This window comes from Leptopilina boulardi, unplaced genomic scaffold, assembly GCF_019393585.1.
Source record: "Leptopilina boulardi isolate dan_hultmark-lab unplaced genomic scaffold, ZJU_Lbou_2.1 LbouV2_202, whole genome shotgun sequence".
In the NCBI taxonomy this organism is placed as follows: Eukaryota; Metazoa; Arthropoda; class Insecta; order Hymenoptera; family Figitidae; genus Leptopilina; species Leptopilina boulardi.
Window position 1 is genome coordinate 2,838,707 of NW_026137755.1, and position 26,904 is coordinate 2,865,610.

General features: G+C 31.8%; 6 protein-coding genes across 15 annotated transcripts in view; 3 read left to right on the plus strand and 3 right to left on the minus strand.

Annotated features, from left to right (window-relative positions):
• Window positions 1–286: 286 nt before the first annotated feature.
• LOC127278264 (DNA-directed RNA polymerase II subunit RPB1) lies at window positions 287–7,617 on the minus strand. The gene is made up of 6 exons (XM_051299882.1): window positions 7,453–7,617; window positions 6,789–7,058; window positions 2,797–6,713; window positions 2,600–2,718; window positions 2,311–2,505; window positions 287–2,197 (listed from the first exon to the last, which is right to left on the minus strand). The coding sequence occupies exons 1-6, from the start codon at window positions 7,528–7,530 to the stop codon at window positions 1,053–1,055; spliced, it is 5,724 nt and encodes a 1,907-aa protein (XP_051155839.1). The 5' UTR covers window positions 7,531–7,617; the 3' UTR covers window positions 287–1,052.
• Window positions 7,618–7,846: 229 nt separating this feature from the next.
• On the plus strand, window positions 7,847–9,580 carry LOC127278278 (pre-mRNA-splicing factor RBM22). Its single transcript, XM_051299919.1, has 3 exons — window positions 7,847–8,005; window positions 8,088–8,141; window positions 8,315–9,580. The coding sequence occupies exons 1-3, from the start codon at window positions 7,952–7,954 to the stop codon at window positions 9,458–9,460; spliced, it is 1,254 nt and encodes a 417-aa protein (XP_051155876.1). The 5' UTR covers window positions 7,847–7,951; the 3' UTR covers window positions 9,461–9,580.
• A 54-nt stretch (window positions 9,581–9,634) lies between these two features.
• On the minus strand, window positions 9,635–15,284 carry LOC127278265 (structural maintenance of chromosomes protein 1A). The gene is made up of 19 exons (XM_051299883.1): window positions 15,035–15,284; window positions 14,807–14,927; window positions 14,587–14,686; window positions 14,332–14,510; window positions 14,116–14,254; window positions 13,149–14,042; window positions 12,844–13,055; window positions 12,557–12,725; window positions 12,302–12,424; window positions 12,065–12,196; window positions 11,917–11,982; window positions 11,688–11,845; window positions 11,527–11,624; window positions 11,146–11,450; window positions 10,795–11,058; window positions 10,456–10,635; window positions 10,189–10,367; window positions 9,928–10,105; window positions 9,635–9,840 (listed from the first exon to the last, which is right to left on the minus strand). Exons 1-19 carry the CDS (start codon window positions 15,144–15,146, stop codon window positions 9,775–9,777), a joined length of 3,675 nt encoding a protein of 1,224 aa, XP_051155840.1. The 5' UTR covers window positions 15,147–15,284; the 3' UTR covers window positions 9,635–9,774.
• A 115-nt stretch (window positions 15,285–15,399) lies between these two features.
• On the plus strand, window positions 15,400–18,426 carry LOC127278270 (putative ankyrin repeat protein RF_0381). Its single transcript, XM_051299906.1, has 3 exons — window positions 15,400–15,840; window positions 15,978–16,046; window positions 16,198–18,426. The coding sequence occupies exons 2-3, from the start codon at window positions 16,004–16,006 to the stop codon at window positions 18,135–18,137; spliced, it is 1,983 nt and encodes a 660-aa protein (XP_051155863.1). The 5' UTR covers window positions 15,400–15,840; window positions 15,978–16,003; the 3' UTR covers window positions 18,138–18,426.
• A 368-nt stretch (window positions 18,427–18,794) lies between these two features.
• LOC127278289 (peptidoglycan-recognition protein SA-like) lies at window positions 18,795–20,514 on the plus strand. The gene is made up of 4 exons (XM_051299933.1): window positions 18,795–18,959; window positions 19,130–19,340; window positions 19,451–19,569; window positions 19,643–20,514. Exons 1-4 carry the CDS (start codon window positions 18,908–18,910, stop codon window positions 19,825–19,827), a joined length of 567 nt encoding a protein of 188 aa, XP_051155890.1. The 5' UTR covers window positions 18,795–18,907; the 3' UTR covers window positions 19,828–20,514.
• Window positions 19,976–26,904, minus strand: part of LOC127278267 (trafficking kinesin-binding protein milt) — a 29,223-nt gene continuing 22,294 nt past the window's right edge. For 8 of the 10 annotated variants that reach the window (XM_051299899.1, XM_051299902.1, XM_051299895.1 and 5 more), the window contains 7 exons: window positions 25,897–25,973; window positions 25,304–25,679; window positions 24,879–25,114; window positions 24,583–24,773; window positions 24,164–24,430; window positions 23,044–24,024; window positions 19,976–22,965 (listed from right to left, as the gene is read on the minus strand). In XM_051299899.1, coding sequence (XP_051155856.1) covers window positions 22,491–22,965; window positions 23,044–24,024; window positions 24,164–24,430; window positions 24,583–24,773; window positions 24,879–25,114; window positions 25,304–25,679; window positions 25,897–25,973 — 2,603 coding nt within the window. In that variant the 3' untranslated portion in view covers window positions 19,976–22,490. The remainder of the gene's footprint in view (window positions 22,966–23,043; window positions 24,025–24,163; window positions 24,431–24,582; window positions 24,774–24,878; window positions 25,115–25,303; window positions 25,680–25,896; window positions 25,974–26,904) is intronic. The other 2 variants (XM_051299901.1, XM_051299898.1) reach the window with 1 other exon arrangement.

Below are 26,904 nucleotides of genomic sequence, written 5' to 3' on the forward strand. Positions count from 1 at the left end.
CACGAGACTTTCAATCTAATATTGATTTATTCTTAATTACAAATAGCAAATTTTTAATAATACACACAAATAATTCATTATTTAATTTTCCAATTGCAATAACAAATGTTTTTTTTTTTATTATATTTATCAATATATATTATTTATATTTAATTATTATTAATTTATTACAACTACTGTTAATGTATAATTTAAATTTATAATTAAAATTGTTTTTTTAAAATAATTCTTAAAAATATAATTAAATATAATTTATTGAATGATTAAGGCAAAGTAAAATAAAAACTAAATTTAAAATTTTATTTTTATTTAAAACGTTTTTTTTGCAGTAAATTACATACTAATCATTTTTATATTACTTAGAATAAGGTATTTTAATATTAAAACATTAAGAAAAGAAAAGATATGTAAAGATAATAATTAATTCTACCACTTGAGTTATATTATAAAAATACGCTAACAATGTTTTTATCAGCAGTCTTATTTTAATAATATACAAATTCTAAATGACTTGAATATTTGTTTCCATAATTTTCATAACGTTAAAACGTTAGAATTACATTTTTAGAAACAATTTATTTAGTTTTTTTTTTTAAAAAAAGTATTTGAAAATTTCTTATTAAACTGTACAAGAATAACTTATATAATTTTATAGTTATAGTATATCAGAAATTCTACCTTCATAAGTCAAATTTTAACTTGATTGTTAAAATCTATCTGACTCATATTTAAAACTAAAGGCGAATTAATTCACCAGATGTGATTATTTTCCTATAACTTCTCTTTCGATTGTAAAAAAAATCAGTGAATTAACCAGCAGTCATTTCTCAAAATTTGTTTCCATAACTTTTCTACACTGATACTGTTTTTCATTAATTACCTTTTCTTTTTGAAGAATATAAAATTAAACTTTTATTGTTCATAATTTCATCACTATTATTCGATTGAATTAACGAGATATGAAGAAAAAGGGAATTTTCTTTTTCTGTAGAAATGTAAAAAAAATATTCGCGAACCAAGTAGAATAAGTAGATGGAAAAAATGACAAGTTTTTAAGAGTCATCGGTTTCGTAAGCTGGCGATGCTGGTGAATAAGTAGGACTTGTGGGTGAATATCCTGGGACAGGAGGAGAATAAGTTGGACTCGTTGGTGAATAACTGGGACTTGTGGGAGTGTAAGTTGGACTTGTTGGAGAATATTTGGTGCTTGATGGCGAGTATTGAGGACTCGATGGAGAATAAGTTGGTGACGTTGGCGAATAATTTGGACTGCTGGGCGAATATCTTGTACTACCACCTGGTGTATGTTGCGGTGAACTTGGTGAATAACTTGGACTCGTTGGAGAATATGATGGACTTGTCGGTGAATAAGTGGGACTCGCTGGTGTATAGCGTGGTGATGTACCAGCGAATGATGGTGATGTGGGTGAATAACTGGGACTTGTTGGTGAATATTTTGGACTACTTGGAGAGTAGCTTGGACTCGCCGGTGAATATTGTGGTGAACTTGGCGAATAAGAAGGACTTGTCGGAGAATATGATGGAGATGCAGGTGTGTAATTTGGAGAACTGGGCGAATAGCTCGGACTTGTTGGCGAGTAACTTGGACTCGTCGGTGAATAACTTGGACTCGTAGGCGAGTAACTTGGACTTGTCGGTGAATAACTGGGACTCGTTGGTGAGTAACTTGGACTCGTCGGCGAGTAACTTGGACTCGTAGGTGAGTAACTTGGACTCGTAGGCGAGTAACTTGGACTTGTGGGCGAGTAACTGGGACTCGTGGGTGAATAACTTGGACTCGTAGGCGAGTAACTTGGACTTGTGGGCGAGTAACTGGGACTCGTGGGTGAATAACTTGGACTCGTTGGCGAGTAACTTGGACTCGTCGGCGAATAACTTGGACTAGTTGGTGAATAATTTGGACTTGTTGGCGAATAACTTGGACTTGTTGGAGAATAATTTGGACTTGACGGTGTCATACTTGGTGATGTTGGCAAATATGCTGGCGATGTTGGTGAATAACTTGGCGATGCACCACCCGCTGGCGACATTGGATACGGACTCATACTTGGTCCTGGACTACCAGGACTGCCAGGTTGTGGAGAATAAGCAGAATAAGCGGGCGACATTCCTGATGCATCTGACGCTCCGGAGGGTGAGAAACATCCAGCTCCAGGTGTCATTCCACTTTCAAGTGCTGTGAAGGAAATGAAAAGATATTAATTTATCAATTTAGTTGAATTTTTTTCGATTCTATTATTTTTGTATTGAAGAAGTATTGAAAGAATGATAAAAACTGATAAAACTTACCAGGTGACATACTGGAAGCACCGTAAGCTGGAGTTGCTCCTATTTGATTCCAAGGTGTCATACGTGGACTCATACTCGATGTCGCTGCAGTTCCGTAGAACATTCCCGTTCCGCCCATTAGATTTGCTCCAGTAGCCATGGGAATTTCCATGCCTGATTTACACTTCTCAGCGTCGAGTAATAAATCAAAACAACCTGAAAATAATTTACATTTATTGACATACATTCAATTTCGAAAAAATTAAATTTCATTATATATATATATATATATATATTTATAATAAATTACCTGTGCCAATTCGAGGTAATTGTCCCATAATAATATTTTCAGAAACACCTCTCATAGGATCGGTTTCTGCGTGAGAAGCAGCGTCAAGCAAAACATCCACAGTTTCTTCGAAGGAACATCTGGAATAAAATTTTTTAAAAAATTAAACCTCAAATTAAATGATGCAAGTCTCAAGATTTTTTTATAATCAACATTACCTCATAAGTGCTCCAGTATCCTGTCTGTTAATACCGTGACGAGTGATGGCCATAAGATGACCTTTGGCTGTCATAACGTCACAAAGTAACGCAAGATGTCGATAATTGACGTAAAGTCCATAAAACTGCAATACAGTGTTCATTTCCTTCTCTATTGACTTTCTAACAGCCTCAATACCCAATACTTCGAAAGTCTCACAAATATCGTTACTAAATGTCCTCACAGGATCTACATCTCTCTCACTCAATACCTTCATCAAACTTGTACCATCAGTTTCCAGTAACCATTCAGCAATCGCCTTAAACTCTCCAGTATCAGTCACGACAATCCTCTTCTTTGCGTCTGTCTGAGGCAAATGCATGTAAACTTTACCAATTGCTTCAACTCCTTGCAGTGTCATTTCACTCAACATGTTCGATTCAATACATCTCAGGAATGTGTCATCTTCCATTTTGTCTATAGACTCCTTGTCGTTGTCTTGAAATTTGTTGTCATCACTATTCATTATTCGAATTCGTAGAACCAATTTTTCGGCATTATCGTCATTAAATATACAATTTAAATCATCACCAAATCCAGCATTGATTTTTTCAGCAATTTGTTCCATGCTAAGTTTCTTGTCAGTCATTCTCTTTCTATCCAATTCAATGCGAAGTAGCCAAGGTGAAATTCTTGTTGGATCAAAGTCGGGCATTTCGTAATAGACATTTACGAATTCTTGATCCTCGGCAATGACAGTATTTTGTGGATCAGGATCATAATAAATTGCCGTGTTTGCCGTTACTTTCTTCAATGTTGTATGTTCCAAGCGACAGAGAACATTCTTTGCTTTCTCTGCATCTCTTGCTGCCGCTCCAGTTAGAAAAACAGTTAGAGAAGGAGCTTTTGGCTTTTTACTTATGTTAATAATTTCCTTTAGACGCGGCACTCCCAGGGTTACGTTCTTTGATGATACACCAGCAAAATGGAAAGTGTTCAACGTCATCTGAGTGGCAGGTTCACCAAGAGATTGTGCAGCCAATGCTCCCACCATTTCACCCGGTGACACTTGTGCCTGATGGAATCTTGCCTCAATTTCTCCAATTAACCATTCGAATGCTTCACTCGATAATCGGAAATCTTCAGACACACACTTGGTACACAAAGTTGATCTGACGAGACATTGGAAAAGTAGTGTGGCATTTTCATTGGCTTGCTTACTCAATCTATCCTCACCAGCGACAATTACACATTTTTCCAAAAGATCCTTCACACCTTGAATAACTCTCATTGGACTCAAATCAGTTGGCGATCGTTTATTAATATGAAAGATTTTCTGTACATTCCAAATCATACGTTGCAAATTACAAGGTAATACAACTTTTGACTCTCCACTGGGGAAAATTTCTCTCAAAGCCGATCGATCTCTACTCAATTGTTCCCATTCTTTTTCCAATTCAGAAATCACTTCACCGGAGCCCATCATCTCACGAACAATGTCTTCATTGAAAATACGACGCAAATATCTTTCGTTTGTTGGATCGAATTTGAATTTCTTTTCAAATGCTTTGTTACTCAATTTAATTGTAGGCAAATTTTGAAATTCAACAGCTTCTCCACACAAACCATCTTCTCCATAACGTAACTGAATTAACTGTCCAACAGAATTTCTCACAGTTCCATCATAATGCACCATTACGGACTCCATAGCCTTGATTAAACGACGCTGAATGTATCCAGTTTCAGCAGTTTTTACAGCCGTATCAATAAGACCTTCACGACCTCCCATAGCGTGAAAATAAAATTCCGAAGGCGTAAGACCAGCAAGATACGAATTTTCGACGAATCCTCTCGATTCGGGACCATAATCGTCCTTGATGAAATGTGGTAATGTTCGTTTACGAAAACCAAATGGTATACGCTTACCCTCAACGTTCTGTTGTCCCACACAAGCAATAACTTGCGAGATATTAATATTCGAACCCTTTGATCCTGAGACCACCATAGCCTTTAAATTATTATATTCAGTCAATGATTTTTTCGCTGAACCTCCAGTTTTATCACGAGCGTCATTTAAAATTCTGTTTACTTGATTTTCAAAAGTTTGCCTCAATGTATTACCAGGCGTTGGTTCCAATTCCATATTGTGAGCTTTTTGAATAACTTCAATGACATCCTCTTTTGCTTTCTTAATTGCTTTTTGAATTTCCAAATATGTTTGAGGATCGGCAATTGTATCACCAATACCAATTGAATGACCCTCCAATAATAACCAATTATTAATGACAGTTTGAATATTTCCGTAAAATCGACCACACACCTCGTGACCTAATTCCAACATGCAAATATGCAAAAGTGAACCAGCCGATGAACCAAGTGTTTTTTTACACAAAATTCCCATGATAAGCTCACCATGCTCGACCATTACTTTTGTATCACCAGGCGAAATCCATTTATATGGTCCATCATCCTCTTCATCCGGATGTGTACTGTGGGTACGTATCATATTCACATTGCCTGGAATAATCAATGAAAATATTTGCTTTCCCGTCCATAGAGGTTTTGGTTTAAGTATACAAGGTTGAGGCATTTTTCCATCCCAACTTGGCAAAAACATTAAAATGTTCATCATTTGTTCCTTCTCAATGAAAACATCTCTTTTTGTCATTTTTCTCACAGCCATCAATGTGTCCTGCACAATACCCATTACTGGTTTATTAGCTTGCGGTGTAATAATTTGACGTGGTGTAACGTGAATATTTTCCACTTCAGCTCTTGTTTCCATTGATTGTGGAACGTGTAAGTTCATTTCATCGCCATCAAAATCGGCATTGTAGGGAGATGTACAACTGAGATTCATACGAAATGTACTCCATGGTAAAACTTTCACTCTATGTCCCATCATACTCATTTTATGAAGAGTTGGCTGACGATTAAATATAACCAAATCACCATCTCTAATGTGCCTCTCAACTTTATAACCACACTGAAGATGAAGATCAGATGCCTTTGGATGAAATCGAAGATCTATTCGTTCGCCGCTGTCTCTCACAATATATTTTGCACCAGGATATTGTGAATTACCTCTTCTTACAAGTTCTTGCATTTTATCAATATTAAACGGTGTCACTATTTCGGGGAATGTTAAATTTTGTGCAATACTTCGTGGAACACCAACTTGATCAATACGAAGATTTGGATCCGGTGTGATGACAGTTCTCGCTGAGAAATCAACACGTTTACCCATCAAATTACCACGAATTCGTCCTTCCTTGCCTTTGAGTCGTGCCTTGACGGCCTTGAGTGGTTTTCCTGATTTTTGCATTGCACGCGGCAATCCAGGCAAATCGTTATCAACCAATGTAGCAACGTGAAATTGTAACATTTTTATTATTTCCGAAACAATATGTGTTGCGGCACCTTTCTCTTCGCTTCGTATCAATTCATTATTTGTTTTTATTATATCAGACAATTTATGCGTTAAATCATCTTGATTTCTCGCTGATCCGTACATAATGACAGCTGGTCGTACAGATAATGGTGGCACTGGAAGAACAGTGACAATCATCCAATCGGGACGCGCATAACTTGGATCCATACCAAGAATAAATGATTCTTCGTCAGTAATTTGTTTGAGAATTTCATGTGCTCTTTCGGCAGTTAATGGCATTTTTTTCTCCTGTGAGTCTTCATTAATTTGTTTCCATTCGGCTGTTATGTCGAGGCCAGATCTTCTTAAACTCGGTTGATAACGACCACAACCACCGTGTCCTGGTTTTCTATCGGCTAATGGAATTTCAGTGCCATCTTTGTTAATGTCCATTTCGTCGCCACCTTCGCAAATATTTTTACTTTTACATAAATCGTAGACAAATGTGAGACGTTTTCGTGGCTGTCCTTTTGTCTTCATGACGATTTCTTTGATTTTTGGATTATTCTAAAAATATTGAAAAAAAACAATTATGAGAGAAAATTAATTTTGTTTTTTAAATACAATTTGAATATTACTCACTGGACTAACTAAAAGTTTTGAACAGAAAAAACACACGCATCTGAGAATTTTCATAGATTTTGTGATAAAACCAATGTGAAATACTGGTTTTGCTAAAGTGATATGACCAAAGTGTCCAGGACATTCTGTAAGATTGCCAGCACATGTTTGACAACGTGAATTCCTATCAATTACACCTTGTCTTGGATCCATGAGACCACCTTGTTTAGGTCGGCCACCTTCCATAGTTTCAGAAAAACGAATTCCACCATCAGTGACAGACATACGTCGCTGTTGAAAAAGAAAAAAAAAACACGTAAAATCAGATTTAATTACATAAAACGAAAAATTTTGCATTTGCCTCTTGCGAATTATTTAATCAAAATAAAAGTTTTCTTTCAATTATTCTGGATACCTAACCTCATTAAACAATTTTTCAATATTACATAGCAATTATTTTTAAAAAATCCACTTTTATGATTCAAACGCTATTATTTTTGTAATTGGGTTAAATATTTATATTCAAATAGTCAAATTTTCAAAATTTCTGTTTTTCATTCATTGCAATTTTTTTTATGATTATTGTAGTGACGATGTCATATAGGGAAAATGGAGTCCGGCTGCGACGGTACAGTTGCGTTGTGAAATTTAATTGATTTTGTTATGATTAAAGTGAAAAACTTACTATTTCATCAGGTGAAAGAATACCAAACTGTACTCGCTTTACAAAGCGTACAGGCATTTTAGATTCAAAAGTAGTCATCGCGAATGATTTGATGAAAACTTTTTACAAATATAATACGAGGCCTTTTCGGCCTCTTGCTGATGGCTACTGACTAGTATCATAGACTACAAAAAACACTAGAAGGTAAGAAATATACAGGGTGGGGTAGGTTACATTCATTGCGTCATTGGAGATGATTTCAAATATAATTTATGTTGTATTTATTGTTTAGATCTAGATGCAAATCAATATTTTCGTCACGAAGAATGTGTATATATAAAAACTAAACAAAGATTTACTAATATTTTAGATATAATTTCAACTGTTTTTGTAGTGTGAGAGTACCTTTAAGCGTCTAGAATGGTTTTGCGCGCGCACATCTATGACGTAGTATATGCTTACACGCGCATACATGTAAAACCAAATTGACATGTTAATGAAAGTCAGAAAATAATACGAAATGGCGACTTCAAAAACTTCAAATACATATAATCGACAAAATTGGGAAGATGCAGTAAGTATTTTGTAATATTTTAATAATATTAACTGTTATTGATTTGAATATTTTTCAATGTACTGATTTTTTATCTTTTCAGGAGTTTCCAATTTTATGCCAAACATGCCTTGGTGACAACCCATACATTCGAATGGTGAGTAATTGTTTTTAAATTTCTTTAACTAACATTGCAACAATACTTAATTGTTTTTTTATGAGATTTACATAAATATACTAAGAATAACAATCAAATCAATATTTTGAAAAAAATAAACTTGAAATTTCATTTTTTTAAATATTAGCATTAAAATACTTTTGTTTTTTCAGATGAAAGAAAAATATGGCAAGGAATGTAAGATTTGCATGCGTCCTTTCACAGTATTTCGTTGGTGTCCCGGTGCAAGAATGCGTTTCAAAAAAACTGAAGTCTGTCAAACTTGCAGCCGTTTAAAGAATGTTTGTCAAACATGTTTACTTGATTTAGAATATGGGCTACCAATTCAAGTGCGTGACGCGGCCTTAAAAATAAAAGATGATCTACCACGTTCGAATGTTAATAAAGAATATTACGTTCAAAATATTGACAATGAAATCAGTAAAATGGATCATACATCGCCAGCAGGTGCCGTTGGAAAATCTGCTGCCGCCAGTGATTTATTAATGAAACTCGCAAGAACAAGTCCATATTACAAAAGAAATCGACCTCACATTTGTTCTTTTTATGTGAAAGGTGAATGTAAAAGAGGCGAGGAATGTCCATATCGTCATGAGAAACCAACAGATCCTGATGATCCGTTGGCTGATCAAAATATTAAAGATCGTTATTATGGTGTTAATGATCCAGTTGCTGATAAATTAATGCGACGTGCCGCAGCAATGCCAAAGTTAGATGCACCAGAGGATAAATCAATTACAACACTCTATATTGGTAATTTGGGCGAAGCCTTAACTGAGAAACAATTGCGTGATCACTTTTATCAATATGGAGAGATTAGATCGGTGACAATGGTACCGCGACAACAGTGTGCCTTTATTCAATACACGCAAAGAAATGCCGCTGAAGCTGCTGCCGAAAGAACATTTAATAAATTAATATTGGGTGGTCGACGTCTGACAATTAAATGGGGACGTTCTCAAGGTCGTCAGGCAATATCAGTTGCTGAAGGTAGTCGAGAAATGTTGGAACCCGTTCCTGGATTACCAGGCGCTTTACCACCACCGCCACCACGTGCTATTGGAAGTGATTTCTTCAATTTGCAACCAACTGCCAGTATGTTGCCACCAATGATGATTCCACCACCACCAGTAGCTCCACCATTTATGTTCCCACCGCAAATAGCAGCTGCTGCCGCTGTTGCTGCAGCAGCCGCTCCAATATTCCCACCTGGAACAGCACCCATTCATTATCCAAGTCAAGATCCATCAAGAATGGGAGCTTCTCAAGGTATCGGCAAACCTTGGCCTGAAGAATAATTTTTCTCATCCTACAAGTATATGTAAATATATGCATTGCATATAATAAACTAAATTACTTTAGCGATTGAAATTTAAAATAGGTTTATTTTAATTATTAATAAATCATTTTTAATGGAATTTTTATTTTTCTCCTTTATTTGAAAAGAAAGATCTGAAAGAAATTCTCAAAAATTTTTCAAATAAAAAAAAATGTAAAAAAGTTTAATATATCCTTTTTTTACCATACAAATGCGCTTTACCGTAGTCATTTTTATCGTAAACATAAACTAAAATAGGATTTCCAAAATAAATGTCAAATTAATACATATAAATTAAATATGTGTAGGAAATGTTGTCAAATCTAGTGTCAATACTTTGCTTTCTAGACATTCTCCAACCTGCAAAATAGATATTAGAAAGTGCAATATTTTGAAAAAAGAAAAAAAGCTTTTTATAAACCATTTTGGAATACGATAAAAACTTACATCAGGACATATACCAATAAGAGCATCAGCGTGAGAATAAAATTCTTCTTTTAGAGAAATAACAATAGTTTGAAGTGAACTTGTTTTATCTCTTATATAGCTGGCAACTTTTCCAATGTTTGTATTATCTAAAGCGGCATCAATTTCATCCAATACAAAGAAAGGTGCCGGTTGAAAACTAAAATTGAAAAATATTTATTTTATTCTAAAGAAAAAGAAACGAATAAAAACTAGAAATATTAAAATTGATTTTTTTTCCACCTATGAATTGCAAATAGTAAAGCCAATGCAGCAACAGTTTTTTCTCCTCCGGAAAGATTAGACATTGGCTGAAATCGTTTACCAGGTGCAACACAATTATAATTAATTCCATCCAAATAAGGTTCTTCTGGATTTTCCGGACCCAAGAATGCTTGAGCAGATTGATTTTTTGCCAAACTCTAATAAAATTAATTCCATTATTATAAATAAATTTTTATAATTCCATTAATTAATTACTTAGAAAAATAAATTCTAAAAAAAAATTACCTTATAAATAGGATCAATTTCATTGGCCACGTGTTCGAAACATGCCATAAATCTATCATGTCGTTCTTTCTTAACTTTTTCAAATTGTGTTTTTGCTTTTTTCGCCTTTTTACGCGATTGCTCAAATTCTTCGTTTGTCTCATGTAATTTCTCTTTAGCCAAATATAACTTTTGAATCGCCTGAAATGTAAATATTCTAATGTTAATAAACAAATTTTAATTTTTTTTTTGTTTCATTATTAGATATAGAGATAAAAATTTTAATTGATAATACAAATTGAATTCGAAATTATAATTTATCTAGCAATAATAATAATAATAATAATAATAATAATTTACTTTCATATTTGGAGCTTGAATGCGTTGAATTGTATTTTGAAGGTCATTGATTGCTTTATTTAATTTATCATACGTCTTCTTATAATCGTCTTCATCAATGTCTTTTAAATTATCCGAAAGCGATGAATAATCAATTGTAATTCTACTTTCCCGCTCATATTGTTGTTGTGCACTAACATTCGCATCATTATTTGTATCATTAATTGTTTCACCTGCAATATCTTCCATGTTTCCATAAAGCATTGGAATTGCAATGTCTTCCATCTGTAAATGATCAAAATAAAATTAAAAAATTCGGATTTTTGAAATAGAATAGAAAATTCCACTTTTTTTTTTGAAAAAAGTACATACCTTGCAATTCATGAGAATATTGTGTCTTTCCGCTTTTCTTTGCTCAATTTTATTTTCCACTGAATTAAGTTGCTTTTGAGCAGCTTGAATGTCTTTAGTAATTCCACCAACTTCACGTCGACATTTGCCAATTTCTTCATCTTTCGAATCAACTTCCATTTTTTTAGCTGTCCGTTGTGATTTCAACTTTTCCATTTGAGTCTCGTCATTTTCTATTTCTGCCTTTTGATTTGATTCTGCCTGCCTTGCCGATTCTAATTTATCTTCAGCGTCTTGCACCGCACGTTCCCATCTCAATACATTACCTAAAACACATTCACATCAGTTTTTTTCCACATACAAACACAAAACCTTGAAAAATAAATTTCCATTGACATTTACTTTCTGTATCGCGTTGTTTTTCAAAATCCAATTGATTGTAAATTCGATTACATTGATTCTCAAATTCCATTCGTTTTTTTGCTCTCTCTTGTTGCGATCTAAAAATAAAAGAAAATCATTTTCATTTCAATTTTCTTTTTCTTTTTTTCTTTTTTATTCACCTTAATTCTCTTTCCTCGTATTGACGAATATTTGAAACGCCAATTTGTTCACAAAAACTTGCAAATACATCATCTTCAACGTTATTCATTTTTTCTTTCACATTCTGTATCTTCTGATCTCTTTCAGACATTGTATTCTCGATTTCGGCAATTTTTGGCTGATACATAATATAACAATAAATAACAATGAAAAATAGAACAGTTTTAAAGAACAATAACTTTTACTTACTCCAAATTTATCCATCTCATTTTGTAGAGTATTCAATTCAGTTTCCAATTCAGCAATTTGTTTTTTCTGTAAAAATTACTTGAATCAATTTCAATTTTTTTTGAAAATAGAAAAGATTTGAAAAGAAATTTAATTTCAAAAAACTTACAGTAGCTACTAAATCGCTTTTGTTGTATTTCAAACGTGTTTCCAAACCACGAATTTGAGACTCTACAGTATTAAGTTCAGATTCTTTGCGAGATTTCTTTAACATCTCTCTTAATTCTTCTGTTAATCGTTCCTGAATGTTGAGAAAAATTAAAAAATTATTATTACTTTATTTTGAAAATAAATTAAAATTATAAATTAATAGAAATTTATTACTATTATTGTTTTCAAAAATTACCTTTTGCGATTTGAGTTGTGCCATTTGTTTTTCATCCCATCTTTTTGCTTTTTTTGCCAAATCTAAACTACCACCAGAAATAATACCGGCTTTTTGATAAAACGTACCATCAAGAGCGACACACTAAACAAATTATTGAAAATAAATTTAAAATATATACTTTTTTTTAGTTATACAAAATATTCCTATTTACTTGACATAAAAAAAAAAATAAAAAAAATAAAGCCAAGGAAAATGTAAATTCTTATAACTTACATCGTAGCGTGCTTTCTTATCCATTTCATAAGCGACTTTATTAGCATCTTCAGGAGTTTCACAAACGAGAGCATTATTCGTTGCAAAAAGTACAGCTCTATCAATATCTTTTGGCGAAAAACGAAGCACATCATAAAGTAATTTAACATTTCTTGGTTCTTGAATGTTTCTAATAAAAAAAATGAGAAAAATTATTATCACTGAAGTATTTAATTTAAAATACAAAAAAATGATTTTTATTAATAATAATAATAATAAATTATTTAATAATTATTATTTTAATTTACCTTAGTCGTTCTTTGAGAGGTTTCGCCTGGATATAATCTAAAGGTAAAAAAGTTTCAGGCTCGAGATATTGCTCCTTCAAATATTGAATACATTGTCTAGCTGTTTTCTCTGTATCAACAACAATAGCCTCCATGTATTTTCCAAGAACTTTCGTAATTGCAACATTGTATCGTTTGTGAATAGGCTCACACATATTATACATTCGATCGTACTGAAAAATAAATTAAAATAGAAAAATATTTTTCGTACACAAAGCTATCGAAAAAAGTAGAAAACAAGTAAAAATTAAATGTATAAAACTTACAACTCCAGGAAATAGTTTCTTAAAATTCTCAACAATTTCAGTTTTCTTTTTAGTTCTTGACACTTCGTGTTTATCAACTTTTGCATCACCCAATTGTTCGGAAATATTTTCCAATTCACGTTGAAGATTTTGAATTTTATCTTTTGATGTTCCAACATCACTTTGCAAATCGGTTCTTAATTTTTTTTGATCATCTAAAGCAGCCTCCGATGTTTTTATGTGTTCCTCTAATTTTTCAACACGTTTCATTGCCTCATCTCGCATATGTCTCTTTTGTTTGATTTTATTTTCAATTTCAGTTTTCTTTCGGCCTTCATTATCGAGTTTATCTTGATCTGACTTTTGTTCACGATTAATTGAATCAAGTAATTGAAGATATCTTGCCGATTGTTTGCCAGCTTCTTCTTTTAAACGATTATATTCACGTACTTGTTCATCTTCAAGTTGTACATCTCTTCCTTGTGATTGTGATTGACCGGCAATACTTGCCTCATAAGCTGCCTTTGATTCTTCAACTTGACGTAATTCTTCTTGTAATTCATTTATATCTTTTTTATGCGCTTCATCAGCAATTCTTGCTTGAGCAAGAGATTTACGAGCGGATTCAACTTTTTTTTGCATATGTGCAACACGTTCTTTTGCTTTAATGAAAGTTGGTCTTTTCTTTGTTATTTCAACTTCCATTTCACGTATATCTTGTTCAATTTTTGCAAGATCTCTTCCTAATTTGCCAGCTTCTTTCTTTTTTTCTTTCAATACTTCCTCGGCTTTTTCGCGTCTTTTTTCAATTTTTTCAACCTCATGCTGTTTCTTTTTTTGTGTTACTTCCAAATTTTCAATTTCTTTTTCATTATGAAATAAACGAAAAAGTTGCAATTCTATTTGTTTTTCTCCCTGAAATATAAAAAAAAATTATGTAATATAAATCTTTTTTTTAAAAAAAAAAAGTTAACAAAAATAATATTACGTATTCTTCTTTTAATCGTTGATATTTTTCAGCTTCCTCCTTTTCAAGTTTTGCTTCTTTACGTTCAGCAGCGATTCCTTTTTTCTTTTGATAGGAAAATTGAGTTTCTTCTTCAGCTCGCAACATTTCTGTTCGCAAACTGTTTAAAGACATTTTTTTTTTCAATAAAATACATAGAGTAAAATTTTTAAAAATATAATCTAATTAAATATTTACCGTTCGTATTCAGCTTTTAAAGCTCCGGAATTACTAATCTCTTCAAACAATGCGGTTCTTTCTTTTGGATTTTTCATGGCAATTGATTCCACAGCACCTTGAAATACAAGGAAATTTTTTGCCTTTACATTTATTCCTAATTGCTCTAATTCGGATAAATATGTTTGACTCGTTACAACCTAAAAAAGAATTTTCAAAATTTAAATAAATAACAAATTTTGAAAAAGTAATTGTAAAAAAAAGTTAACAACTTACACTTCCATTTATTCGATGTTCTGAGGATGAGCCTTGTACTGAACGCATAAAACTTTTCTCTTTATCATCTTCAAGTAAAAATACAGCTGTTACTGAAGCACTAAAAGTAGATAAATTATTCGAATTACTAACAATTGTCACACGAGATTTTGTTACACGTAAAACATAACTTTATAACTATTAAAGTAATTATTAACATAAAATATTAAGAAAATCTTACCTTCGAGCAACTGGCATTCCAATAGATGCTCCATGAATAAGTTCACTAAATCTTTTTACTCGTAAACTACTTGTTTTTTCACCCATAACAAAACTGATAGCGTCCATGAAATTAGATTTTCCTGAAAATTTCCCATTATAACAGAACAATAAATAGGGACATGAATATATATTTTATTTTTTTTAGATTATTAGATGGAAAAACAACAAAAATTGCAAGATAACCTACCGGATCCATTTGGTCCCACCACAGCTGTAAATGGTTTCAATGGACCAATTATAAGTTTTCCTTTGTATGATTTAAAGTTATCAACTTCAATATGCTTTAATACAGCAGGCATGATGAAAATAAACCTGCTAAATCACTTAATTCTGAAAAATAATACAATTCGCGCCATAAACGAATACACAAAATCTACCAAACACCATTAAATAAATACTGTGAATAAAAAGAATATGGGTGACTGTTGACAACAAAACTGAACACTTCAGAGATGGGAATGTATAAAAATGGTGTGTGTGTGTGTGCAATGTAATGACTATAAAGTCGAATTCACAATTATCGAATGACTCATTCGACAATTGTGAATTCGGCTTATTGAGATAAAAACCTGCATCTCCAAAAATGTTTATATTTGTTTTGTGATCAATTGTCAATATTTCTTAAATTCTCCTAAATTATACAAACCTAGTATATTATTTTTCCATATTTATTAATGAAAAATAATTAGATAACATTTTTTTTTTTCTATCTATATCTATCAAAAAGTTTATTATTTGAGATCATCAATATTTCAAGTGTATTTTTAGGTTAACCACTATTGTAAAGTTTTTAATGACAAAAAGTTTGTCGTTAATAATATTAGTTAAAAACAATATAATAAAGCAGCTGATTAATACTTAACATTTTTTAAATTAAGTTTACGCGTTGATCGTGTATTCATCAAGGAGGATAAATTGTGTACCTTATTTTATCTGCATAGCGTTTAAAGGTGAAATTTATTGGCAAAGAATTTACAGTTGCTGATCAATTGGGTATGTATTACAAAACTATTGTTGTTGTTGTTGTTGTTATTATTATTATTATTTGAGATAATTATTTTTTTATTTGAAAAATCCTTAATTAAAAAAACTTTTTAATTTTATTATAACTACATGAAATTTTGTTACAGTTGCTAGATTTCAGTGCATTTCACAAATGGATTCAAAAAGAGAAGACGACATGTTACTACAAAATTTAGGTATGTACATATGCACTGAATTTTTAAGTACTATTAATTCTTGTTTAATATGGTTTAATTAAGTTTTAAAATCACTTGAACAATTGAAATAAGAAATAAAACAAAAAAAAGCACCCAAAGTACAATATAAGTTTTTACATTTATGTTACAGAAATTTTAAATTTCACACAATACGGAAAATGTTCTTTAATTTCTGATTTAATCAAGAATGTTTCAATTGAAAATTATATTTACCCGGAAAATTATAAATTTTCCCGATACACAATACCAAAGGAGGATAGTGCAAATTTCAGAGATAAAGAAAGTCCTGAAGATGTAAATATTGACAAGGATTATAAAACTTTAATTGAAAAAATAAAAAAAAGAGTGAAATCTCCACTGATTACGGCAATTCAGAAAAATGATGTAAAAGTTGTGAAACAACTTTTAAACAATAGAGACAAAAGTAACTTGACGTACAAAACTGTAACACCGCTTCTTTATGCAGCAAAATATGGCCATTTGGAAATAGTCAAGTTACTGTTTAGTCATGGTTATCAGAAAATCGAAATTCGAAAAGGAAATAATCGAACACCTTTGTATTTTGCTGTTAAAAACAGTCACGTCAATATTGTAAAATACTTGGTCGAGAATGATTCAAAAATAAATTTATCAAATCGGGATCGTCACTTCCTTGCACGTAAATGCATTTTAAATAATCGTTTAGACATTTTAAAGTGTCTTATTGATAGCAATGAAGGAATCAACTATGTAGATTCATCGTCAAAAACTCTTCTTCATTATTCAGCTGCTAACGGTTATTTAGATATATTGAAATATTTAATAGAATGTGGTGCCGAAATAAATGTAGAGTGTAAGGAATCTCCCCTTCATTGTGCGGTAAAAGCAGGACACGTGTCAATTATTAGAGAACTTTTAGTTAAAGGAACTGATTTTCCATTTAGTGATATAATTCACATTGCAGCTGAAAAAGGAAGCGAACAAATTTTAAAAATCCTTCTGGAAGCTGGATATTCCGTTGAAAGTTATTTTAATGGGAGATATCCTATTCATGTAGCGGCTGCGTTCGGACATTGGAAATTGATCAGAATTCTCATTAAATCGGGTGCTGATATTAATTCAACAACACAAAATAATGAAACTCCATTGCATGTTGCAATCGCTTTTGGACAATTGTCTGCAGTCAAATTTCTTTTGTATGCTGGAGCAGATCCTGTGGGAAAAAATTTACAATCAACTCCGTTACATTATATTTTAAATGAAGAAAAATGGCGTTTTAGGGAATATTTAAATATGAGGACTGAACGACAGGTGGAAATTCTTAGGTGTCTTCTTAATTTCATTCAAGAAAAAGATCTTGAACTTTGTTTAATGAGAGATGTAGATTTTCTTCTGAAATTAGATACTCCTCCAAAATTAGTCGATGTTCTTCTGGAGTACGGTGTTTCATTTTGTTATAATATTATATCCAATTTGGACATATTAGATGTAGATAGTGATTCTAAAAGTTATACAGCTTTAGTTGATAATATTATGAACATGAATATACTTGTTGAATTTTTAAATTTAACTAATCTAGCATTAACATTTTCGGTAAATGTGGATATTAGAGCTAGAAATAAAAAGTTGTGCGAATTATTAGTTGCGCGCATAGTTCTAATGAAATTGATTTCACAAAATTTTACACAAATGGAGCTAGAATCAATTCAGAAAGGGATTCTTCCTTTTAAAAATTATTATAAAGAATGTACAAAGCAAATATTAAGTATGCGAGATACGAAAATTCATCCCAAATTCGATGTGACTTATTATGATATATTAACAAAATCTATTAATCAAGTTTCGATTTACGTAAGAAACGAGAATTTACTGATTGATTTGTACTCTAAATATTCAGTGTATTCTGCATTTTTAAAGATACATGTTGAAAAAGGAAAAGAGCGAAGAAATTTAATTGAAACAAGTTATCAATGTTTGTTTGATATCGTTGTACGAAATCATAAAATTCAACTACCACTTCTAGCAATCATGAAAATTTTCGACTATCTTTCTGTAATTCATTTGCGGAAATTGGTAGCAGCCTATTTTTGAAGACTTATTAATCTTCTAATTTTTTATTAGAAATGAAAAAATAAGGGAAAAAAACTTTTAAAGTTAAAAATTTTTTTTTTTAAATTATGCAACTTTGTATTATTGTAAACCTCGTTATGTATATTAAAAACTATGTTAGCTTTTATAATCACTTTACACTAAAGTACAATGCACAAATTTTATATGTAAGTAAATGAAATTCATTTTTAAAATAATAGAAATATAAAATTGTAATTTTATAACCTTCATGTGATTTAATTTTCAAATAAAATGTGTAAATAAAAATTTATACTTTGATTCATAATTTTAAATATTTCGAGGAGTTATAATTTTATTTCTGATTATTACCAGCCATCCTTTCTATATTCTCTCTTTGTTTTTCCACCTACTCTTCCGGTTTCTTTATAACGTAATTGTTATAAATTATTTAAGTGTTTATTAGAACTTAAACATATTTGTTATTGCGATGATTTCACTTAGTTATTGCGATAGTCGAAGTTTGTTTAATTTATATAAGTTATTGGGAAAATAATAATCTTTCTTTGTTGGATAAATTCCGGAAATTTACAAGCTCTCTCAGAGAATCCCCGTGCAGCGTTACATTAAAAGTTTTTAATTTTTTTTTCGTACGCGCTGAACGTTCGTTATTAAAATAACGATAATGACCTTTGCCATTGAATGAATCACGTTCTTTGATAGTTATTTATTAATTTCTTCCAGTTACTTTAAAACGTATCTCGACAAACATTCATTTTATTATACGTTCCAATATGTTTCATCAATTATTTATATTTGCTGTTATCTTTTCACTAACGATTGCAGGTAAATTAATAAAATTTGGTTTATTCATAATAAATTCTTGTTTATTAATATTATTATTTATGTTTATTAATAAAAAAATATTAGCAAATATATATTATTTGAATTGAGTAGAATAACAATTTATAATATTTACATCTGTATAAAATTAATTTTATTCATATAATTTTCAGATCAAGATTCTTGTCCGAATATTATTTTGAGAACACAATGGAATGGAAAAAAGTCAATATCTGATAATTATTTGATTCCTCCTCTTGAATATGTCATAATTCATCATACCGTAACTCCTGAATGTCTAACTCAATCCACTTGTTCTAGTCAAATGCAAAATATTCAATCTTATCACATGGATAGTCTTGATTGGCACGATATTGGCTATTCGTGAGTAAAATTAATAATTTTTTAGGAGAAATGTTATTTTTAAAAAATAATTATTCAATCATCTTTTCAAATTATATAAAAAGAAAAATTTTCTTTATTATTTATTAAAGATTTGCAATTGGAGGAGATGGAAACGTATACGAAGGGGTTGGCTGGTACAAAGAAGGCGCACACACATATGGTTACAATAAAAAAGGTTTAGGTGTTGCCTTTATAGGAAACTTTCAAAGTAAGTATAATTTTTTTTTATGTATATCAAATTGTTCTCTATTAAACTTTTTTTCTTATTTCTATATTTTAAGATAAGAAAGCAAGCGTCGAAATGATAAGTGCAGCGCATAAACTTATCAAATGCGGAAAATCGGAAGGATATTTGCGAAATGATGTGAAGGTATTGGGGGCTCTTCAGGTGGTCAACATCCTTAGTCCAGGAAACGAACTTTATAATCAAATTCAAAAATGGCCTGAGTGGTCGTCCCATGCTTAAAATCTAGCTATCTACAATTACAAATTTAAAAAGTAAACAAATTAAATTATTATTTTTTAAATTAGTTAAATAATATTATAAATATCAGATAAACAGAAAAAAAGAAATGTAGAAAACAGTATAATTGTTAAATAATATCAAAGAGTGATTTTCAATTTATTTTTTTTTTATTCTTTTGTACGTCTATTATATACAAGGCTGCGCTAAAATACAGGACCGCTCTCTGTCCATGCACATTACAGTGGTTGGAAAATAAAAAAAGTACATTTCTTTTAAAAACAAAAAATTCAAGAACTGATTTTAAAAAAAAAACTATTTACAATGACGTCGATTCTCAGGCTAAATGCACAATCTTCAAAAAAATCAACAAAGATTGACAATAGCAAATAAGAATATTTACTGAATAAAATAATTATTATTCAATCTATAAATATAAAGTCAAGTAAAAACGAAGCGGTCTCCATTTTAAAAAATCCACCATTAAATCAATTGACATTTTGATCTTCTGTAAAATTGATTTTAATTAAATCATTTGTGCATGAAATGTCGCGGATGTGTAAACCGTTAATCATTCCGAACTATTAATTCTTTCAACTATCAATAGCAAAATAAATAGATTAACTAACCAGTCCATATATACAAACTCTGTACAATTATTAATTAAATTACTCAAATTACTTTTCGTAATTACATATATTTTTTCATCCATCTATAGCTTAGAACTCTACTTTTTTTCTACTAACAAAATAGGGTAACGTTCGTGTCTTTTTTTTTTTTTTTTTTTTTCTTTTTTTGACTTTTTTGTTGTTTTTTTTCATTTATTACTATTATTTTGAATTATCATAAATATCAATAGGCTCGACACCGAACGCGACTAGAAACGTCGCTTTGTAACTTTTAGCGCTAAATCTTTCAATTCAGGATCACATTGAAAGAATTTTTAAATTATTTCGTCATTAACGTTATTTGCACCATCCTTGATTAATCGAGTTAAAAAAAAAAAAAATTTATCTTTTACATGAAATGTAAAAGAAGTTTTTCCATTTTTGAACTGACTGCTACAATAAAAGGATTTTAGATCAAAATTCGGTTATTTTTACTGTTATTCAATAATTAGTTAGAGCTTAAAAATTTCTTTAAAAACTTCCAAATAATCCAAGTAACATTCGGAAGAAAAGATTAATTTTCGAAAATTCCGAAAATTTTGATTTTAAAAAAGCAGTTCCACTGTCATTAAAAGGAAAAAAGAATTATTTTTTTATTTAGGCAACAAATTGTTAACCATTTCTTGAATATTTTCTCAATATTCGTGAAATTAAAAATTCTAAACGATATTTAAATTTTTTTCGAAATCTCACTATTTTTTATTGTTGTTTTTCTTTTAATTTGGAGAAAAATGCAAATTAGAAAATTTGATAATTCTAAAATAAAAAAATTTAAAAAGAGTAATTTTCAGACGTTCCCTATTCCACTGTACAAAGGAAAAATTTAGTTACCTCACATTACTACTTACGGCGATATTCACACAACAGCTTCCGTGAAAATCAATCTTAGCGGAAATATGAGTTACCTAAGTTGTTTCTTTATACGGCAGTATTTTCTATCTCAATTGAAGACGCAAAAAAGAGCGATCGATCTACAATAAACAGTAGTGTATATAAATGATGTAAGTTATTGATGAATGTGTGCATACTTGAAAGCACATAGTCATTTGAATTAAAAAAAAGGAAAAAAGAAAATATGCCAAGAAACGTAAAAAATAAACTGCATACTGTTGGCATAGACGCGAGTGTTGAACATTTCCCTAAAAAATTTCTTTTCACTGCTTTGAATCCTGAAAAGTGAAATCAGTTTAATAATTAAAATCAATTACAATTTTTAAAAAATGAAGACGAAAAAAATTATTTAATTTAAAATAATATTTTTAAATGGATTTTATTTTTTGAAAATTTAAATCTAAAAATTTTATCAAATTTTAAATGATTTAATTTTTTCAGAATTCAAAGTGAGTATTTTCTCTATACCTACAATACATTAACGGCAGTAAAATATGTTTAATATTTTCATTTTCAATAAACAATAATTTTAGTCACTTCAGAATTACGTCTTCTATCTCTCTCTTTCATTTCTCTCTTTTTCCTTTTTTTACAATTGTTTTATAAAATACCTAATAATACATAATTATGGTATGAATAAAGTATTTTAACTGATAAAAAACAAGCCAAAAAAGAATGTAATTATTCGTGAAAAATAATTCAAATAGTAACTATTATCAACCGTTTAAAAAATATTTTCAACCAGTTGTAAAAAGATTTTTAACTAGTAAAAAAAAATTTGAACTAGAAGAAAAAAACCTAATTTTCAACAAGTCAAAAAACTTTCAAGTATAAAAATTTGTCAACTAGTCAAAAACGATTAGACAGGAATTTCAACTAGAATTTAGAATAATTTAATTAAAAAAAAAAAATTGAATTACTAAAAGAAAATTCAATCAGGAAAAAATTTAAATACTAGATTCTAGTAACTACAGCTAAAAAATAAAATTCTGAAGTGTGCTCTCTTTTTTCACAGCCTTTCATCAAAATCTTCAACACTCGTCGTCTCTATAAGGATTTTGAGAAAACAAAACAAAAAAAAATAAATAAAAAAGAAGAAGAGTCGATTTAGAGTAAACCGCCTTTTCTACCAAAAAGAAGTGAGCTAAGTGTGCCAAGTGCCGACTGAGCAGCGGACTCCTTGGTAACAGGAGGAGCAGCTGGTGGTTTCACTTGTCCGAGATCGGGTCTCGTTGATCGATTTCCCGTACGTCGTTGTCGACTCGATCCATAACTCAATTTTCCTTCGCTGTCGCTCAATCCCCTTGATCTGTCACTGGGCAGTGACGAGATTGAGTTCTCACTGATGGAAGAGGCCGAGGAAGAAGAATCCAATTTCTCTTGGCTGAAGCTGGAGGACATGGAGTTTTTCAGGAAGGTCAATTGCGCCATGGGACTCTCCATATTTCGCCTAGTATAAAGTGCACCCTGTAAAGCCAATGGTGATATACTTGTAGATGTTGTAGCCGCCATTATCGTGTCAATGCCGATCCTTTCGAGTTTCTCGACGAGTCGAATTCCTGTCAACGCCTTCTTCTCGGACCTGAAAGTAAATGGAATTTCTTTTTAAAAACTTCTCTCTCCCAATCATCAATTAAATAATAAAATTTCTTTCACTTACCTAGAGAGGGGATTTTTCACCCGTTTCCTTTTAACTTGCGAAGCGGTTGGAATAGGTGTAGCGGATTCGCTGCCAAATGTACGTTTCAGCAATTCAGCGCCAGTGGTGAACAATCCGAATGAGAGTGATGAGCTAGTGGGCGAAGGCGACGCTGACCTGGAGTGTGTTGGACTACCATCGGGACTGTTGCAAGGTGTGGCAGTCGGTGAGAAATTCTTGTCCTCGTTCGGTGTCGCGACACACGACGGTGTCACGGCTTTGATTCCTCGCTCGTTGAGCATCTTGGCGAGACTGAGAGTCGTCGAGAAAGTGGACGTGGAATTACGTCGACTGAGAGTCCTTGGCGTGTTCATGCCAGAATTGACGGCACTGTCGGGCGCACTGGCGACTCGGCTACCAACAACGCTAGCCGTCACACTCGTATGGTCGTCGGGATGGAGAACTGTGCTATTCGTATAAGTGTAAACGGATCCAGTGTCCTGGAAGAGTTTCCCCGGATTCGCGTATTCCTCGTCTTCCTCGACGTCGGTCAGCGTGTACGTCTCAAGTCCCAGATCCTCTAATCGTCGGCCGCCACGCGTCTTCACACCAGGACGCTCCTCAAGCAAGCCACCGAGCGTGGGAGTCGCTAACTGTGACCAATGATGAAGAGTCTGCGAGCCTTCCATGGGTTTGACGATTTGGAGCTTCTCAGGGAGTCGCCAGCCACCGGCACTGTTGCCACTGAAGCCGCTCAAGTTCCCGCTACTTCCTGTGGACATAATGCTGTCTGGTGTTCGACAGCCAAACGGAAGGAAATTCGGTGGTGAATGAGCTCCACCGCCATCGTAGTCGTAGGTGTAACCAGTTCCAGTGCTGAGACACGCACGTCTCGCAATCACTTCTGCGGGCGTCAAACGACGAAGTGCTGCCTCCAAATCGGCTGCTCCTGGAGCTCCAGGCACTCCCGGAAGCTGCGGTCCCCTACGGTTAAAATTAATTCTTGACACGATTGTCAATTTATTTCAAAATTAAATAAACATAAAGTTAAATAAAATACAAATATGTAATAATAATAATAGATAAATAAATAGAGAAAAAACGATTATTATTAACGGATTATTATTCGATTTAAACTTACGGATATTCTTCAGAGTCAGTAATGAGAGAACTCTCGCTATCACTATGTCCAGTAGAATCCAAACTGAGAAAAGTCGAAGCACCCGGCATTCCGCGCGTTCGACTTCGCATCTGAGGACCAAGACTCATTCTTGGCCCGGAAGAGCCACTCGAAAGGGTGGAAGTTGTCATGGAACCAAGTCGTGGGAATTGTTGACTTTCACTCGTTGCACTGAACGAGGTTCTTGAGGCACTGCGAACCGTCTCGAATACTTTCTTATACGTCGGTCTATTAAACAAACATTATTTCATTTCACTCTTGCCATTGACTTTTTTTAATTTCATTAAAAAAATTTGACGAATTTCTTTTTGTTAAAAATTATTTTGAAATTCTTCATTTAAAATATACTGAATTAATAAATTTAAAAAAATCAAACTTACAATCTATCTGCACTTATTCCAGAATCCAAACTTGATTCAGAATAAAGTGAAGACTCCAGTTCCGAGGCAATGGAATCTGGTTGAGGATGAGCCACTAATGACGGATAAAGTGATCCACCTCGAACAGTAGGCATTGAGCGTTTCCTCTGTTTCTTGAGTTGCTCCTGCGTTTCCGCCAACAAATTAACAACCTGAAGAACAGAAAACGAAGAAGAATTAATTTTTGCTTCAAGATAAAGAAAAAAAAACCATTCGAGCAATCTAAAGTGTTAATTAATGCAGTAAAACTAATTTACCTCTGCATAACGGTCTTTAAACTCGGCAAGTTCACTAGCTAGTGTGTTCTGATTGTCCCTCGTTATAACTAGAGTCGTTCCTATTTCATCGTGCTCGGCTATCAATCGAGCGAGTCGTAATTCCGTCTCTGCTAGTTTGGCGGTCAAGCTCACTATTTGCTCATGTTGAAGCCGGTTTTCCTCCTTCTGTCGGCCCAACTCCTCAGCAATGCCGTCTACTTCCATATTTGCATATGCTGCAAAAACAATCATTCCATTAATTCAATTAACATCCAATTGATCATTTCGATTATCGTCTAATAACTTGATCATCTTATTTGTAAATAAGTAAATTTATTTAAAAAAAAAGAAAACTTTAGGAATTTATTTATTTGAAATATTAATATTTCTAATTACGAATTATTAGTGAATGAATAAATAATTACCAAGTTGGTTAGCGATATCTTTGACGAGACGCGCCTCCTGCTCCTCACAATTATCAGCCTCACTAACGAGCTTTGTGAATTCGCTTTTTAGTGATTTATTTTCATCCTCGAGTGAAGTTATTTTACGTTGCATAACATCCAAATTGATGCCCTGTAATCCTGAGGGTGTCGCAGCTTCCGAACCTGATTCTTCCACATCGTTAGTCAAAATCTGTATCAATTCGGTTTTCTTTGACGACTCGTGTGTCAATTGAGTGATTTTCTCGTTTGCTGCTTTCAGTTCTGCCTCCAGAGCATTGACAGTACTCTCGAGTTTTTGATTGTGCGTCAACAGCTCCTTGCCAATTCGTGCTGTCAACTCTAAATCCTTCTCTTTCTGAAAAATTAAATGAAAATTATTATTATTATTATTATTATCATCATTTCAAGATAACATGAAAATTATAACCATTAAATTAAGTATCAACATTTAATTGTTTCGAATCAAATTTAAAAATAAAAAATTAAATAAAACTAAATTTAAGATCATGAGATTAATTTTATGCTAAAGGTGAACTTGTTTTAAAACTGAAAAATTTGTAAAAATTTATTACCTCTTCTAAAAGCCTTGTTACTGCCTCGATATCATTGTAGGTTTTGGTCATTTGGCTCACCCGGTTGCTGCATAAGACTGAAACACAAAAAAAAATTCAAAAATTAATACCGCAATTAATATTATCTTTAAAAAAATTATAATCCCCAATGATAAAAAAATTTCCGATTGCTATAAATGATTTCAAAGATATATATGATTCGGAGATTGTGATAATCGATCAAACAAAAACTTTTCTAGTCGCATAGATTTGGTTTGTGACCTTCAAGTAAACTTATGCCCTTAAAAATCATTTATACTAAATTGAAATAAAAACCTCTTTATTATTTAAATAAATGTGCAATTTTTAAGTTATTCCAAATCAGTTAACAAAAATTTAATTGTAAAGTTGTTTATTTTTAACCATGATTGAAAAGTTGTTTATTTTTGCTAGTAATTAACGATAATATTGATTCAGAAATATTTATTTTGCCAGTAATTAATAAATAATTGATTGATTAACAAAATTAGTAAATAACAATCAAAATAAAATAATTGTTATATAATTAATCACTGTTAACACCACTAATTATGTAATTAAATATTTTTTGAATAGAAGGAATGGTTATTTTTCACGTTCTAAAAATATGTATATTCTAAGAAAAAAATACCGGCCGAATAAAGTTTAAAGCACATTTAACATCTGCGGTTAAAAAGCTAGAATAAATAATAATGCAGTGTTTAAACTGAAGGTGTAAAGAAAAGTTTGAGTTAAGGTCCAAGAGTAACTAGCTAATAATAATTTTTTTTTTTTAAAGTCATGTTGACCTCGCTTGGGATTTGAGTACATTCAAGATCCCAACATTTCATTGAATTGAAAAATATTATCAATAACATAAAATATATGACTTTACATTAGTTTCACAATTCACTGAATTTGTCATTTTTTTTTCGTCGCACCGGATGCGAGAATCCTTATTATATAAAATTGAATGCGTGTCGATAAAAATAAAATACAATAGCTTAAACT

Coding starts and splice junctions, on each gene's coding strand:
- LOC127278289 (XM_051299933.1), top strand. CDS start 18,908: ATGTTTCATCAATTATTTATATTTGCTGTTATCTTTTCACTAACGATT. Junction 18,960..19,129: donor CTTTTCACTAACGATTGCAG/GTAAATTAATAA, acceptor TATAATTTTCAG/ATCAAGATTCTTGTCCGAAT. Junction 19,341..19,450: donor TGGCACGATATTGGCTATTC/GTGAGTAAAATT, acceptor TATTTATTAAAG/ATTTGCAATTGGAGGAGATG.
- LOC127278265 (XM_051299883.1), bottom strand. CDS start 15,146: ATGCCTGCTGTATTAAAGCATATTGAAGTTGATAACTTTAAATCATAC. Junction 12,197..12,301: donor CACAACTCAAATCGCAAAAG/GTAATTTTTGAA, acceptor CTCAACATTCAG/GAACGATTAACAGAAGAATT. Junction 11,059..11,145: donor ATATTCTCATGAATTGCAAG/GTATGTACTTTT, acceptor GATCATTTACAG/ATGGAAGACATTGCAATTCC.
- LOC127278278 (XM_051299919.1), top strand. CDS start 7,952: ATGGCGACTTCAAAAACTTCAAATACATATAATCGACAAAATTGGGAA. Junction 8,006..8,087: donor GACAAAATTGGGAAGATGCA/GTAAGTATTTTG, acceptor TTATCTTTTCAG/GAGTTTCCAATTTTATGCCA. Junction 8,142..8,314: donor ACAACCCATACATTCGAATG/GTGAGTAATTGT, acceptor TTGTTTTTTCAG/ATGAAAGAAAAATATGGCAA.
- LOC127278270 (XM_051299906.1), top strand. CDS start 16,004: ATGGATTCAAAAAGAGAAGACGACATGTTACTACAAAATTTAG. Junction 16,047..16,197: donor CATGTTACTACAAAATTTAG/GTATGTACATAT, acceptor TTTATGTTACAG/AAATTTTAAATTTCACACAA.
- LOC127278264 (XM_051299882.1), bottom strand. CDS start 7,530: ATGACTACTTTTGAATCTAAAATGCCTGTACGCTTTGTAAAGCGAGTA. Junction 7,059..7,452: donor TTCTTTCACCTGATGAAATA/GTAAGTTTTTCA, acceptor CTTTTTCAACAG/CGACGTATGTCTGTCACTGA. Junction 6,714..6,788: donor CAAAACTTTTAGTTAGTCCA/GTGAGTAATATT, acceptor CAATATTTTTAG/AATAATCCAAAAATCAAAGA.